Source organism: Marmota marmota, unplaced genomic scaffold (genome assembly GCF_001458135.2).
Source record: "Marmota marmota marmota unplaced genomic scaffold, marMar, whole genome shotgun sequence".
Taxonomy (NCBI): Eukaryota; Metazoa; Chordata; class Mammalia; order Rodentia; family Sciuridae; genus Marmota; species Marmota marmota.
Genome location: NW_026000242.1, coordinates 26902085 through 26918524, shown reverse-complemented (window position 1 = coordinate 26918524; position 16440 = coordinate 26902085). Strand labels below are relative to the sequence as shown.

At 41.5% G+C, this 16440-nt stretch overlaps 1 protein-coding gene across 3 annotated transcripts in view; it reads left to right on the top strand.

The window, feature by feature from the left end:
- The window catches only part of Amotl1 (angiomotin like 1), a 153349-nt gene that overhangs the window by 80378 nt on the left and 56531 nt on the right, over nucleotides 1–16440 (top strand). For all 3 annotated transcript variants that reach the window (XM_048795775.1, XM_015489976.2, XM_048795776.1), the window contains 2 exons: nucleotides 451–600; nucleotides 5264–6194. In XM_048795775.1, the coding sequence (XP_048651732.1) occupies nucleotides 451–600; nucleotides 5264–6194 (1081 nt within the window). The remainder of the gene's footprint in view (nucleotides 1–450; nucleotides 601–5263; nucleotides 6195–16440) is intronic.

Here is a 16440-nt window from a genome sequence, read left to right as displayed (position 1 = left end):
TTCTCTTGCAAGCATATCGTCTGACAAAGTGACCACCTCTTCCTTGAGCTCGTTTATGTTGTGAGAGATATCTGCTCTTCACACTTTGGTTCTCCTTTTCTGGCCTTCCCATCTCCCTCCTTTCTATCTCCCTTCTTGATCATTCTGAACTTGAGGACTTGGCTTTGGATGGTGCTGCTGCTGCTGCCCTTGGAACTGGAACATGTGAGGCATCCATGCTTCTGCTCAGCGTGTCTTGAGGACTGTGTGTTGACCTCATGGGTCATTTTTGTGGGTGGCTGGACTTGTGATGATTCTGAGTAGTAACTTTGGAATTTTATGAATCAAAAAGATAGGGCGCTCCTGTTGTGGGTTGAAATGTGGGAGCATGCCTTGTGGGCTGTCATGAGTCACACAGGAAGAGGGGGCACTTGATTGGCACTAACATACACGTTACTTTCTTCCTCCCAGCACCCGCTCCTGTCTCTTACAGCCCTAGCAGTCCTGTGCAGATTCTAGAAGACACCAGCTACTTTTTCTCGGACTTTCAGCTTTACTCTGGGAGGCATGAAGCATCTGCTTTGACGGTGGAGGCAAACAGTAGCATCAGGGAAAAAGTTGGTAAGTCCTTTTGCTGACTTGTATTGGAAAACAAAGTGACCATATGTCTCTCATTTTTATCTCTTTTGATGCAATAGCTTTCCTTTATATGTGGTTTTGCTTTTTGCATTTTCAGTTACCCAAGGTCAACCATGATCCAAAAATACTAAATTAAAAAAAGCACAAAGAAAAATTTGCAAGTTTTAGACAACTTTTCTTACAGTATGTTGTTACAATTGTTCTATTTAATTTTTAGTTGTTGTTGTCGATCTCTTAGCATGCTTAATTTATAAATTCAACTTTATCATAGGTGTGTATGCACATGAAAAACTTGACATGTGTAGGGCTCAGTATTAGCCTTGGTGTCAGGTGTCCACTGGGGATCTTGAAATGTATTCCTGAGGAGAAAGAGAGACTACTGTAACTCAGATTTTTCTTTTTATCTGTGCTTATCTTAAAATTAGCATATTGGGTCATTAGTTGTCTCTTTGTTGGTAGATGCCTTATTTTTATTCATGCTGTGCTTTACTGTTAATAAGACTATTTTATTGTAGTATGTGACTTCCCTTGTGAGACTGTGTGTGTGTGTGTGTATTTCAGAATTATATCATTTAATCCCTAAATTTTCTCTAATTTTTAAATACTTTTCCTCACCCTTTTTCAAACTCTTCTTTTTTCTGTTTTTGAGACTGGTGAAACTATGAGGGAATCTCTAAAAATACTTCTAGGGAGAATCTTATGGTTCCTACCAAATGTGCTTGTAACTCATTTTTCTCTCACTTCAGTGAAAATAGAATTCCATAGTTTTCATGTTTATTGAGACCCATTCATATTTTTATTTCTTTAATCATTCAGATAAGTCATTTTCCTCTAGAATGATTTTTATTTTTGTTCAAATTTTTCTTCTAGTCTTATTAAAAAAATCTTATTCTTATTTAAACATGGTTGTTTCATTAAGCCTTTCAGATCTGTTACCCCAAGAGGGCGAGGACTCTATTCTCTTTAGTCTCATAACTCTAACACCTGTTGGCAGGTCTGGAATAAAATAGGTTTGCAGTGCGTATTTGTTGAATGAGTGAGTGGATCTGTCCAACCCACACTGATCTGTTTCCTTGGGTTTTTTATTGTTTATTATAGTTATTTGGCAATTCATCTGTGAGTACTCTTGATAATCTCTTTTGGGTTTTGAACTTTGGTGTCCATCTCACTTGTAGTAAACATTCTCTGGAGATAAGGAATGTTTTGACTTTACTTCACATATGTTCCTATGAGGCAAATATTTAGCTTCTGCATTTTTTAAAGGAGAAAGATTCAGAGAGGCCAAATAACTTGCCTGAGGTCACAAAGGTGAAGTGTTTTGATGTTGTTGTTGTTTTGCCAGATGGACAGGGAGAGCCTATGATCAAAGGTGAGCTTGAGGGTCTACTCTGTAAAATTATTGGTTTCCTTGGCAGTCATTTTCCGAATGCCTGTGTGTACGGGGCAGAGCACTTGGTGTGGGGGGGTTACAGCCCATGGATGCATAGACTATGCTCTCTATGGCTGGAGCTTGAATTCCAGTAGAGGAAGGGAGATGATAATATACTGTAACAATGTTCTAATAGTGTCATATTGGAATATTGTAGTAACAATATACTAATATTAAGTGTGGATTAGAAGGAGAAGAGGCCAAAGGCAAGAGGTTTTAGGAGGCTGTTCGCAGAAGCTGGTAAGGAGAGCTGGCACCCCCCAGGGGTACCAGAGGGTGTGGAAGAACAGACTCCACAGGAAAGCATATTGGTGTAGAAACTAGGGTTTGGTTCTGACTTCTAACTACCATGAATGTGAAAATTTTTAATGAGAATTAGGGGACCAACATGGAATTGCTGTCTTTTGCTCTTGCCAGGACACTAAAAATGTCATTGTCTTTCATACTTTCTCAAGGTTTAATACCCAGGAAGACAGAGGAATATAATCCTTGATGGTCTTTAATTAAAAAAAAGATAGTTGTGCCAGGTGCAGTGACTAATGCCTGTAATTCCAGCAGCTCAGGAGGCTGAGACAGAAGGATTACAAGTTTAAAGCTAGCCTCAGCAACTTAGTGAGGTCCTAAGCAACTTAGGGAGATCTTGTCTCAAAAAATAAAACAATCTGGAGATGTGGCTCAGTGGGTAAGCATCCCTGGGTTCAATCCCCAGTACCCCCCACAAAAAAAAAAAAAAGAAAAAAAAGAGACAATTATAAGCCTCCTTCTATTGATATCTGTGTAAACACACAGAGATGTGTTTGAATACATACATTGTAAGCAATCACACTACTTTTTTTTTTATTTCACTTTAGACTGAAAAAAAGAAACTAGCTTGGCAGTTAATTAAATGTGGGTAGCAAAGGAGAGAAAAGATGAACAGTGAATATGAGATTTCTCTCTGGATGACTCATGATGAAGACGCCATATATACGAGAAAATATATATACTTGAGGATGAATGATGGTTTAGGGAAAATGACATATTGCCTGTATATATAAAAACACTGAACCGTTGTTGCTTGGAACTGTGCAAGTGCAGTCTGTCCAGAGATGTTGTAATCCAGCTTCCTGGACACAATATGGGGAAGATATTGAGGTTCAGAGAGTATGAGTGATTTACTCAAAGTCATGCCAGTAGTAAGTTCTGGAATTTTTACAGTCATAATGCTATATAATATCCTTCATACACTACTTAATAGTACTATTGGGAAATGATCTAGGTGTTGTGTTTCATGGGGCTCACTTAGGTATTTTTTGAACATCTGGTTGAATATCTGAGAACAGCATTGAGCTGTGTGCTAGGAAAGTGCAAATGAGAAAACTTGAATCTTTCCTTTATGGAGTTTGGAGTCTTTGTAAATAAGTAATTGCTGCCTGCTAGGATGTTTGCTTCAGTGGCATTTGTACAAATGGAATAGGGACTTTGGAGAAGGAAGGCTCAAGCCTATTGGGCTACAGCAGGGAAAGGTTTTACTCTGAAGGTAGCTTTGGAGCTGCCCCTGAAGCATAGAATTTCCCAAGAGACACGGTGAGGTGCCTCTTCCTAGGGATCGGAAAGAATGCCTTGAGAGTCTAGAGGCTGGAGACAGCTAGCCGGTTTTGGAAACTATATATACTTAGATATTGCAAGAGGTTAAACTCCAAGGGGTTACCAGTGCTGGCAGGCATTACACGAAATGTGGCAGGTGACATGAAATGTTGCTAAGTAGGTAAGCAGTACCTGCTACACAATATGATAGAATGTCAGCTTCATCCTATAATTGATTGTTGGGGCTTTTGTGCAGAGAAGTAATAGGAGTCAATTTTTCTGTTGGAACAATTTTTCAAGGTAATGTGGAAGGTAGATTGGGATCTGAGGGGTGGGTTTAGAAATAGCAATGAGACTAGAGCCAGAGCATAAAGTTGAAATGGTCTGGGTATGAGAAGCCAGTGACTTGTAAAGTTGTGGAATGTACATAGATTTGGAGTCAGATCTTGGGCTCTGCCTCTCTGAGGCCTCTGACTTATCTTCTCTGAGCCTCTCTTCATCTGTAAGCTGGGTAATAATATCTGCCTCATGGGATTGTATATGGGATAAATTAAATAACATAGGAAGAGATTGTAGTGTAACAACTGCCATGTCATGTACACTTTAAAATGTTATTGTGGTTATTAATAATAAACTTGGAGATTGGCTCAGGAATAATGAAGAAAGTTGGCAGAGATCTTTAGGAAGCAGAATTGACAGGTGATGACTGAATGTTGGAGGTCAGGGAGAGGAAGGAATTACTATGGAAACTCCCAAGTTTCTGGCCTGACAGAATGTAGCTGAGACAGGGGAACCCCAGGTTGGGGTGGACAAGTGTGTGGGGAGAGGAGTATGTGTTGAAGTAGAAGGGCCTTCAGAGCTGTCGGCTGCTGTTTTAGATATGGGGGTGGTGACTTGGGAGAGGAGATGAATATCCTGTTGAGTGAGGGCAGAAGAGCACTCAGGACAGACCCAGACCTGGGCAGAAATGTAGAATTGAAGGCACAGATGGAGAATAGGGAGCAGGCGAGTGTTCGGAGGCAGGAGGAGGGGCAGCCTGGATGCCAAGTTAGAAGAGCATTTCAAGAAGCGCGTGATCAACCATGTCGAATGCTTTGGAAAGGTTAGGTGTGTAATATGAGAGTTGGAAAACTCTTGCTGGATTTAGTTACTATTCAGAGCAGTGGATGGAGCATTTGGAACATGGAGACAGAGTGTGTTGGTTGCTTGCTGAAGATAACCAGAGGAGAAGGAAAGGGGAGATGCAGGGTATCAATTAGAGGTCTGTGGTAGGGCCAAGAGAAGACGGTTTCTTTGTGTTTGATTTGGGTTTTGGCTTTTTTTCTTTTTTGAGATGGGAAAGACTTGGGTTATGTTTATGTGGATGAAGAGAAGGGACCATTGGAGAGGTTAAAGAAAAGGAGAGGAGGTGCTGAAGGATGAAGCAAGTTCGAAGAGGAGCAGGAGGAGAGGAGATGGAGAGTTGCAGAGTCACTGTGAATTGGAGAAACATCCATGATACATTGCAGGATAGATGGGTGGAGGTGATGGGATATTTAAAATCTTGTCGTTAATGCTACTGTAGTTAGAATGTTAATTGTTCCACATACTTATAAGCATATATCTCCTGGGGAACAGCCTGATACCTTTTTTCTTATGTTTGTCTTTTAGAGGATCCTCTTTGTAACTTCCACTCCCCAAACTTCCTAAGGATCTCAGAGGTGGAAATGAGAGGTTCCGAGGATGCGGCAGCTGGAACAGTATTACAGCGGCTGATCCAGGAGCAACTGCGGTATGGCACCCCCACCGAGAACATGAACTTGCTAGCCATTCAGCACCAGGCCACAGGGAGTGCAGGACCAGCTCACCCTACAAACAACTTTTCTTCCACGGAAAACCTCCCTCAAGAAGACCCACAAATGGTCTACCAGTCGGCACGCCAGGAACCGCAGGGTCAGGAACACCAGGTGGACAATACGGTGATGGAGAAACAGGTCCGGTCCACACAGCCTCAGCAGAACAATGAGGAACTGCCCACTTACGAGGAGGCCAAAGCCCAGTCACAGTTCTTCAGGGGGCAACAGCAGCAGCAGCAGCAACAGCAGCAGCAGCAGGGGCCAGTGAGCCACGGTTACTACATGGCTGGGGGCACCAGTCAGAAGTCCCGCACTGAGGGGAGGCCCACGGTGAACCGTGCCAACAGTGGACAGGCGCATAAGGACGAGGCGCTGAAAGAACTGAAGCAGGGCCATGTCCGCTCTCTGAGTGAGAGAATCATGCAGCTGTCGTTGGAGAGGAATGGTGCTAAGCAGCACCTCCCCAGCTCAGGAAATGGAAAGGGGTTCAAAGCAGGAGGTGGGCCCTCTCCTGCCCAGCCTGCTGCGAAAGTGCTAGACCCTCGTGGTCCTCCACCTGAGTATCCCTTCAAGACCAAGCAAATGATGTCCCCAGTCAGCAAGAACCAGGATCACGGACTTTTCTACAGTGACCAGCACCCCGGGATGCTCCACGAGATGGTCAAGCCTTACCCTGCTCCTCAGCCTGCTAGAACAGAAGTGGCCGTGCTGAGGTACCAGCCACCCCCAGAGTATGGGGTTACCAGGTGATTATCAAGCCTTGGGGGTCAACTTAGCAGTCATGTTACTTTCAATGCATCTTAGATTTTTGTCATTAGGCTTTTTTTTTCTTTCCCTCTTGTATATAATATTTAACAGTCCACTTTGGGGCAAAATGAGTAGAGGGCAACTGGGGATTTTCTCCAAACTTAAGAAAGCAACTGGGGGAGGACGACTAGAGGGGAGGGACCACCAGTGTTAGCCCCCTGCCTAGAGGCCTGCAAAGGAGCATTCTCCTGGCTGACTTTGGAGGGTGTCCAGACTCCCTAAAGAACATACTGTTGCCAAAGAGTTTTATAGTCTTGTCTTCACTGTAGATTTACTGTAGTCTGAATATTAGAACAGATGAATTAAAGAGACCCTGAAAATCACATAGTTCTCCTTCCTTTTTAGGTGGAAAACTAAATCCTAGAGAGATTAATAAATGTCCACACAACTCTGGGCAGCTGGGGACTAGACTTAGGTGTCCTGACCATCAACATCTTTTCACCCTTTTACCCTAACTCCTCTTATAGCCTTCCGACTGACTGATGGATTCAGTCACACCAAGCGTGTGCTTTGTGCAACTCTGAACCAGGTTCACAAATGAAGATACGGTTCCTTCCCACAAGGACTTTATGGCGTTATCTCTGGGAAAACCAGTACTTGAACAGATCACTGCCATTCATTGTGTTATTTAGGATAGAAGTATGAAGAAAGTGCTAGGGGAACAGACAATATGGCTCACAACTGCTGGAGCGGGAGAGGGCTTCCCAGAGGAGATTGGATCTTGAAGGATTCATGAGTTGTGGGATAGAGATGGAAGAGCAGGATGTACTGTGGAGGGAATGCTGTTTCTTGAGACAGAAAGGCCATAAGGATTTGTCTGGAATGAGGGGCAAAAATACAATTGGGAAGCCTGGTGCTTTTAGGTAGGGACTGTGTGTTGGTGTTTAATAGCTGACTTCAGTGGCAGTGCAAGATGGATTAGAGGATCATAAGGCCCTTCAGGAACAGTTTCAGTAGTCCAGGGAGGAATCAGTGAGGGTGGCCAAGGCTGGAGGCAGCGGGAATAGAATAATGTTGTAAATTAAGAGAGGCAAGGATATAGAAATGACAGGATTCTGTGATTGACGAGATGTGGAAGTAGAGGGACCGGGCAGCTGGGAATAGGGCGGCTGGAAAGCAAGCTCTCAGGAGTGAATTTGGGAGTTGCCAGTGGTTTGAAATTACTGAGCTTGTGTGGGAAGAGAGTGGAGCACGAGAAGACAGGTGGCCCCTGCCTATTATTGGATGTGTCATTCTCATAAAGGGTTAGGTCTATTTCTAAATTGAATGAGTGAGGGTTCCTCATGTGACCCCAGCACTGGGCACATGGCACATGGCACATGGCACGCCCTGATGCACACCCTCTGAAAAGGGAGTGACTGGAGCTTGGCAAAGTGTTGGCTGACCTGCCACTTACTCCCCAGCTCGGACACCTCCCCATTGTGGGGGTGGGGGATGCCAGCTTTGAAGCACTCTCTCCAACTTTTAGACCATGGACGGCTGGTGGAATGCGTTCTTCCTAAGGTGGGGGTAACTGGACCCCACTGGGGAATCCAAGATAAGACCAAGGAGCTCTGCTTCTTAAGGTTTTTGTCATTAGGCTTTCTTCTTCTTCTTTCCCTTTTATAGTTCCTTATGTCAAAGGAGAAATTTTAACTCAAAAGCTTCTGAATTCCTTGTATTTGCATCTCATAGATAAACCTCAGCTGTTCAAAATAATCCATGGTGTTTTCCAGAATCATGGTGTTCCACACATTCCACTCGGACTCTGAAGCTTGATAGAGGGTGAAAATCTCCCCCACTGTAGTCTCCTTCCTCTTCATTGGCTTAGTATTTTTTAATGGAGGTACAATAAGTGGGTCATTTTGCCCTTTGTCAGTTGGCAATGGATGTGATATGAGGAGGGAGAAATGATCTGGGAGGAGGGATGCACTTCTTGGAGTTCTATCCGGTTATTTTTGGAAAGTGTCATTTGTATGGAAGTGCTGATGTTAGAAAGAAGAAGAAACGTATGTGGGGTTTGAGCTTATTGCCAGGTTTGGCTGCTGGGTTGATGTGACACATCAAAATATCTTAAAAGACGTAACAGACAGGCCATTGAGGCTGGGTCCAGAGCTGTAAGGCTGCTTTGTGAGCTCGGCCATGGCTCGCCAGCAAGGCTCCAGCGGTGCAGTCCTTGGCTGGCTGGGTAAACAAAGTTGCATCCACACAGCCCTGCTTCAGACACTTTAATAGCCTGATCTCCAAGGTTTGAGCCTGAAACTCTGCAGTGTATGGTATTCAACCTGTCTGTGACCCAAGAGACAAGCAGGGCTCCATTGAATTTCACTGTTATGTTCCTTTGTGCTTAAGGGGTTATCTGTGTCACTAACAGGGATGGTTTAGGAAGTTATAGACTGTTTGGTGCCACATACTGTAGCATAGGCTCCTGCAACCAGACCGAAAGGACTCTGGCTGAGTTCTCCCAGTCCATCTCCTTAGTGCTATGAATGTGGGCTCAGGAGATAAAGGATGTTCAGTGGTTTGGTCCAACCCATAACCTTGTTGAGATTTGACTCCTTTTTATCTAGAGACAGATAGGTCCAAAGAAACAAGCGATAGAATGCATGAGAAGAATAATTTGGGTTTCTTCATTCTTGACTCACTATCACTTATAAAACCTCTCACCTGCACCGATGAGCTAAAGATGTGTGGAGCTGTCTGGTAGATGATTATTAAACACTTTAGATTCCTTTATGGAAACCCCTTGGAGAGGCCACTAGTCCAGGCTTAGTTGACTTGCAGCATGTTTTTGGCCCTTGTTGGTGAGCTGGTGGCTGGTGGAGAAGGAAGCACTAAGAATGGGACCTGCAGGGAATATGGGCTGCTCTGACTTTCCTTGAACTCTGTTTTGTTTTTCACTCAACCTGAAAGTGGAAATGGATAGGAAAGAGGAAAAGATGGAAGTTGGGTTGTCACTATGGAGAACTGCATTTCTTCCCCCACCCAAATCATTTGAATAATATTAGTCCTAAGTAATGAGTTGGCCTATGCATTGTGCACTGTTAGTGAAAATCAATGCATAAATGAATTCCAGTTGGATAGTCTGATTTTTGTTAGAGGAGTTTGGAGTATATCAGTCAACACGCATGTTTGTTTTCCAAAAAATAAGTGTTTCAAAAAATTTGAATACTAGAGATTCTAAAAAAGTTCCTTATTAATATCCTATTTTCCAAATATAGCTTTTAACATTTTCCTATACAAATTATTTCTTTCATATTATAATCATGAATTATGTTCAGTTTAGTGGGCTAGAGATATAGCACGGTGGCAAAGCACTTGCCCATTATGTGTGAGACCCTGGATTTAATCCCCAGTACCCCCCCATAATAAATAAACCATAAATAAATAAATAAACCACATATTCAGTTTAGTATCTTAGCTTTTTTTAGACATCATTTTTTTTCACAGTTTCCCATTTTTTCACAGCAATAAATTTCATAATTTATTATTGTGAAAATAATAAATAATCCTTTATCATTTTCATAACCATCCATTTTATTGCTGTATAATATTTTATTATGTATATAATTTATGCCACTTTTAAATAAATAGCATAGTGAAATTATCATACATATCAAAATTTCCATACTTTGGCTTACGTCCTTAGGATCATTATTTAGAAATGAAACTTGAGTAAATTATAGTGAACGTTTATTGGCTTATGATGTTGGATAACTTCATAAAAATACGTACGGTTTTACTGCACTTTGATCAATGTTAGTCATTTATAATTACAACAGTTTTGCCAATTTAAAAAGAAAGTAGTGTCTCCTCCCTATTTTAATGTGCAGTTACTAGCTAGGTTGATTTTTTTAGGTGGTATGTTTGTCATACTTATTTGAACCTGAAAATTGGCTCTTCATGTTTTTTCTTCATATGATTTACATGCTTTAATGAACCCCTAGGAAACTGAAGCCTGTTTTCTCTAACACTTGCTCAGATTTTCCAGTTTTTAGAACTTCTTCTGCATCCTTCGTCGGGGACAGTGGAGCTGGGCAGTGGCAGGAGGACAGAACCTTCACTGAGTGCTCACGGCATTCTGGCACTTGCTGTGGGTTGTCATTCCTCGTCTTATCAGCAATGCTAAGGAGTTGGGCACTCTTGATATACCCATATTTACATTCGATCAAGCCTGAGGACTAGAGGGCAAGGTCATAGCAACAGGCACCATCTCCTCTTGGTTCAGGGGCCAGGGTGCACCTGGAGCTCTGCTGCATAGTGCGCCTCCCATGAGTTGCCATGGAGGCGGTCTTAAGTCTTTCCTTGACATCAGCTCATCTGATGAGTTTCTAATCAGATTTACAGACTACATCACGTGTGATGTCTAACTCGTGTGCTGCCCACCTCAGTGTTTTCCTGGAGGACGAGAAAACCAATTCCTCCAGATGCTAGGAGGAAAGCCCTCCAGGTGCCTCTTCTTTACCAGATACCCTGGAAGACTGTGGTGGCAACCTTAACCTTGTTGACAGCTGCAGGGTGTGAGCTTTAGTCTGTCTTGTGGTTTGCTTTCCTTTGAAGGGGGAATCCAGGGGAGTTGTGTGTGTGTTTTTTATTTAGACATTTTAAACAGAATGTTTCAGTTATGGAAGATGATGAATTACTAACTGAAGACTAATTTCTATATTTTTAGCAGTATCACCTTGGAAAAAGCTAAGAGTGACTCTCTGATGATGAAAAGAACACTTAAAGCTCTCTGTTTCCTCTCTGAGCCTGGACATTGTCTTTTTTGCTTTTTATCTTGTCTCAGTCTTGCCTGTTCAATTGCCTGTTTGACTTACAAGCTTCTTGGAAACAGAAAGAGTGCTACCTGTTTATTAATATTTTACTCATCTATGGGTGTATTAATATATTTTTAGTATGCATATACTTTATAAGAGCATGAGATGGTAGTATTTTGCTCAGCCCTCTGTCCTAAGCTGACAAAACATCATCTTCTAAGGAAATGTCAGACCAGAGATGCTGAGGATCTCCTTCTGCAGAGCTAGCTTCGTGTCACAGGCTTTCATCACCACCTTCTTTCTCTCCAGTGCAGGGGACATGCAGTTAGTGTCCTATGTTTATTGGGAGAACCTGTGGTGCAATCTGTCCTCAACTATCACTATTTTCCCTACAAAAGTGCACTGTGGTTTTTTTTTTTTTTTTTTTTCCCCATGAAACTTCCTGGTTTGGTTTTGTTTAGGAAAGAGTTAAAGGTCATTCTCTGGGAATATGCTAAATGACAGTGCAGGAAGGAAGGAGAGAGTAAGAGCACATGTGGCTAATTAAAGACAACACCTCTCCTCAGAGAAACCAGTCAGGGCACAGTGCAGCCAGAGTGCAGTTTGACATAAACAGGCTTGCTAAATGGCAAGTCTTAATCCTGGTGGGCTCCATGTTTGGTATATGCTATAGTAGCTGAAGGAAGGTTCACCAGTCCCATCTTACTTTGTGTTAGAAACAGCTGGAGGAGAGAGAATAATTTTGGAAGTATGGGTGTCTTTCCAAAATGGTGAATTATGATTTGCAATTTATACAGTCATAAAAACAGACTTCTATATGTGGGATCAAAAGATACACCAGGCTGGGTGTGGTAGTGCATGCCTGTAATCCCAGCACCTTGGGAGGCTGAGGCAGGAGGATTGCGAGTTCAAAGCCAGCCTCAGCAAAAGTGAGGCTCTCAGCAACTCAGTGAGACTCTGTCTCTAAATAAAAATACAAAATAGGGCTGAGGATGTTATTTAGTGGTTGAGTGCCCCTGAGTTCAATACCCTGTACACCCTCCAATAGAAAGATAACACAGAACCAGGGCCGTTAAGTTAAAAGCTATGCATTGCCCTTAGTGAAAATAAGGCCATGCAGCCTTGTTTAAATTCCACACACATATATGTGTGTTTGAATGCCAGCATCAGAACTCAGGAGCTTCTATAACATTTAAGTTAAATTATGGCTGGATAAACCAAGTAAATGCCTCATGTGTCCTGAGAAACAGCTCTATAGTATGGAAATTTCAAGAAGCGAGGGTCAAGTTCTGGTTACTTTCCCAGGAAAACTGATGCAATTCCAGCTGCAGTGCATTAAATGAGTGACTTCTCCAAACTGGAGGGTTATCTGTACCACCCGCATCACAGTGGTTATGGTTATGTTCTTAGTTTACACAAGAGTCGAATCATAATCTGGACATTTATGAGCCATGTGGTGTCTACATGACCAAAGGGGTCCAGGTCCCATGGATTTGGAAAAAGAAGTTTCAAGGGGTTTAAATTCAGGTTTTTATACCTTGTAGCAAATTGCATAAGTTCTTACAGCTTTAGTTTCCTTTTTTTGCAATTTGTTTCTGCTAATTTTTCCTAAAACTAACTAATTTACTTCCTTACATAAATAAAAATCTGTTTATTGTAGAAAGTTCAGAAATGCATGTAACTCCCATCACCCTTCCCCCACCAAAAAAGGAAAATAGTAATTAACCTCAATCCCATTATTCAGAAATAAGCATTGTTAAACACTCTCTTCACTAGGTTGCTTTGAGGATACAAAAATTATAAGAAAATACTGTAAGTTGCAGAGCTCTATATAAATATGAGGTACTTTTACTGAGAAGCATTCAAACTTGGACCTTTTTTGACAAAGAAGCCCTTTATTAGCTCATCTTATCTTTTACTTCATTTCGTTTCCTTTTTTTTTCTGAGTATTAGAATAACCATGTTGATTTTTACAGTTTTTCTACAATGCATGTGTACTATTTAGTTAATGATTTTAAAAAAATAGCTCTCCTTATTCTTTATAGAAAATGTGTAAAGAACAGAAAAGTATGAAGAATAGAAAAAAATTCAAGAGACCCATTACCTGGAGACATCACCTTTACCTTCTGTAATAGTTCCTTCCATCTTTTTCCTGTGTTATTTTTAACATGAGCAAATCCTAATATGTATCTAATCTTGAGAAATTTTTTAAAAGTCCTTACTTGGGGGCTCAAAAAAAGCTCATTTAACAGAATTATCAATATTGACAAACTGAAAAACTATTGTTTGGATTTTTATTTATCTATTCATAAGTTTATGTTTAATTGCTTTTATTTATATTTAGTTGCTTTTATTTTCTCTTTTGTCAATTACTTGGCTACATTTTTCATCTATTTATTTATGATTTTCTTTTTCTGTCATATTTTGCAAAGTTTCTGTCAATTAGACAAGTCATTTTCTTTAATTTTTAGTTTTATTTTTTAGTTGTTGATGAACCTTTATTTTATTTATTTATATGCGGTGCTGAGAATTGAATGCAGTGCCTCACATATGCCAGGCAAGTGCACTACCGCTCAGCCTCAGTCCTAGCCCCAGCCCCTAGTCATTTTTATTTTTATAAACTATGTTTATCTACAATTAGGCCATCAGAAGGAGGTAGGCCACATGGCGTTTGGTTGGATATAGCCTGTCTTCATTCATGCCCATTCATGTGGGCTCTGAGGACTGCAGAGTGGGAACAGCCAAGCTGTTGGCCTGAATTGCTCTGATGTTCACTGAGTTCGGGAATTGGACCTCTAAAGTGAGGCCCTTTGCATTATGATCTACAGAAGTGCTATCCAATAGAAATACAATGTGAGCCACATGACTAACATAAAATTTCTTGGCAGCCACTTTTTAAAAAGTTAAAAGAACTGTCAGGCATGGTGGTGCACACCTGTAATCCCAGTGACTAGGCGCAGTCTGAGGCAGGAGGATCCCAAGTTCAAGACCAGCATCAGCAACTTAGTGAGGCCCTAAATTGCTTAAAAGCAACTTAATGAGAGCCTGTCTCAAAATAAAAAATAAAGGACTGAGGATGTAGCTCAGTGGTATAGGGTTCAATCTGATGTTCTCCCCCTCCAAAAATAAATAAATAAATAAATAAAATTAAACAGGTGAAATTACTTTTAAAACATCTGTGTTAATCCATTTAAAAATGTTTTTAAAACTTATTTTAGTTAATTCATCATATCCAAAGTATTATAATTTCAACAAGTAATCAGTATAAAAAATTCTTAATGAGCTATTTTACTTTTTTTGCATTATCTTCAAATTCTGATATCTGTCTGACAGAGCACATCTCAATTTGGACCAGCCACATTTTAAGTGCTCCGTAGCCTCACATGCTAGTGGCTACTGTGTGGTCAGTATAGGAGAAGGGATGAGAATCTGTCTGACCTGTCCTGCCCTCACCCTGAAACTCCACTCTGCCTCTGCACTGTGTTCTGTGGTGCTAGAGGGTTTGGGGATTCCTCACCGAGGCTGAGGCTTTACAAGTAGGGACTGTGATTCCTAAGGCTAACCCCAAGTTCTGAAGAGGAAGGGAGACCTGAGGGTGGTGCTTCTTGCCTTTCTTCTAATACCCAACAGCAGCGTGTGATAACAGGCTTACAATTAGAAAGTGCTTTCCTAAAGCAGACAGTAAGGGCAGTGCATCAGCTCATTGAATTCTTACAGCTCTGTGAGATAGGTACTATTATTGTCAACATTTAAAGGTGAAGAAGAGGTTAGAAATGTCTTTGCTTACATGGCTGAAGTAGCAGAACCAGAATTCAACCCCAGGACCAAAAAAAAAAAGGTGTGTGTGGGGGGAGCCTGGGTAATTAAGAGCAGTCCTGTTCTGTGCCACCATATGAGGCATGTTGGTGTGGTGGAAGCATGTGGGTTCAGACTTTGTTTAGACTTTGAGATCTCTGTTTTGTCATATGGCTTAATTTGATAGCTATAAAATAGAATAACTGCATACAGAATGAGAGCAGTGAATGCCCAATCTTAGGATGAAATGACAGGTGGATGTAAATTGCCATTCATGACACATTTATTTACAGGTATAATGTAAAAGCAAAAGTTTAAATGTGAAGCCTTGTATGCAAAGAGGAGCAAATGGCTGCTACAGATACCACTAATGGCGTTATTTCCCCAAACCCAAATAGTATCACTGCAGTTTCCAGCTGCATTTAATGATCTCAGATACCTGAGCAGAAGTTCAGGGTCACAGAGTTGTTATTATGTTGTCACCTTAATGATTCCACAGTCTGCCTGTAGTATCCAGAACAAATTTAAATGCTGGATATCTCTTCCTTAATAAAACAATGTTAAATCTGTTATTTAAAACCCATCCGTCAAATTTGGTATAAATTGCTTTCCTGCTTGGGGATGAAATGGCAAAATGAGTGGCAAAAATTTATTGGGTGCCAATTTTGTAGGAGTCATTATTTCCTATCCTTTGAAAACTTGCATGCTAATAATTAGGTGGGGGAAGACACAGATGTATGAAATATTAAGTAATATTACATTTAAATAGAAATTCGAGAGAAGAAATAACATGACATAAGGTCAGTGATGGGGAGTTGTACAGGTGAGATGGCCAGGTGAGATGGCCAGGTGAGAACTGGGTGCCAGATCTGGATCAGTCTGTGCACAGATTGGGCCAGATCATTGACAACAGAGGACCAGCCTCTGAGGTCTCATGCCTTAGATATCCCTCTTCAAATCCTTGGTTCCCGTTTCCACCCAGAGCTGGGAAGAAGCTCTGGCAATCCTACTCAGATGTCTTTAAATAACTGGTCACTTCAGTGGCACATGGAAGAAGGTCACTTCCTTTGGCATTTCAAGGCACACTTGGCTCTTTGAGAAAGAAGCTGTGCTTCCTTGCTAAGAAAGGGCTAGGGGTGCCTGCCTCTGTTTGTGTGGGTTAAGCAAGGTGATGGAAAGCAGCACCTGGCAGATAGCATAGACACTCAGTATGGTTAGCTGAGTGCTCTCTGGACAAGACATTCACCTGTGAAAAGAGCAACACTGAGTTTATGTTACAGTCCAAGGAAACCCCTCAGAAGCAGGTTTCTAATGCTCATGCTTGCTCCAAGATCACTTGAGCCTCCAAAATGTTCTGGTGCTGTAGCTTTAGGATGTTGATCATGGGCGTGATGGTGACTTAGACTGGGCCACTGGTAAGTGTTGGGAACCCTGGAGCAGAGGACTGAAGGAGGCTGCCTTCCCTCCCCACGTTCACCAGCATATACAGGCAAGCAGTGAGCTGCAAGGACCTGGAATCAGAATGCCCGTACTTGATACCTTTATGTTCCTCTTTTCTCTGGTTCATCTATTCTCATATCTATTCCCATATTTTACAAGTTACTTCCTTAGCCTTGTTTTCTTTGTCTAAATAGATTGACAACAATATCTA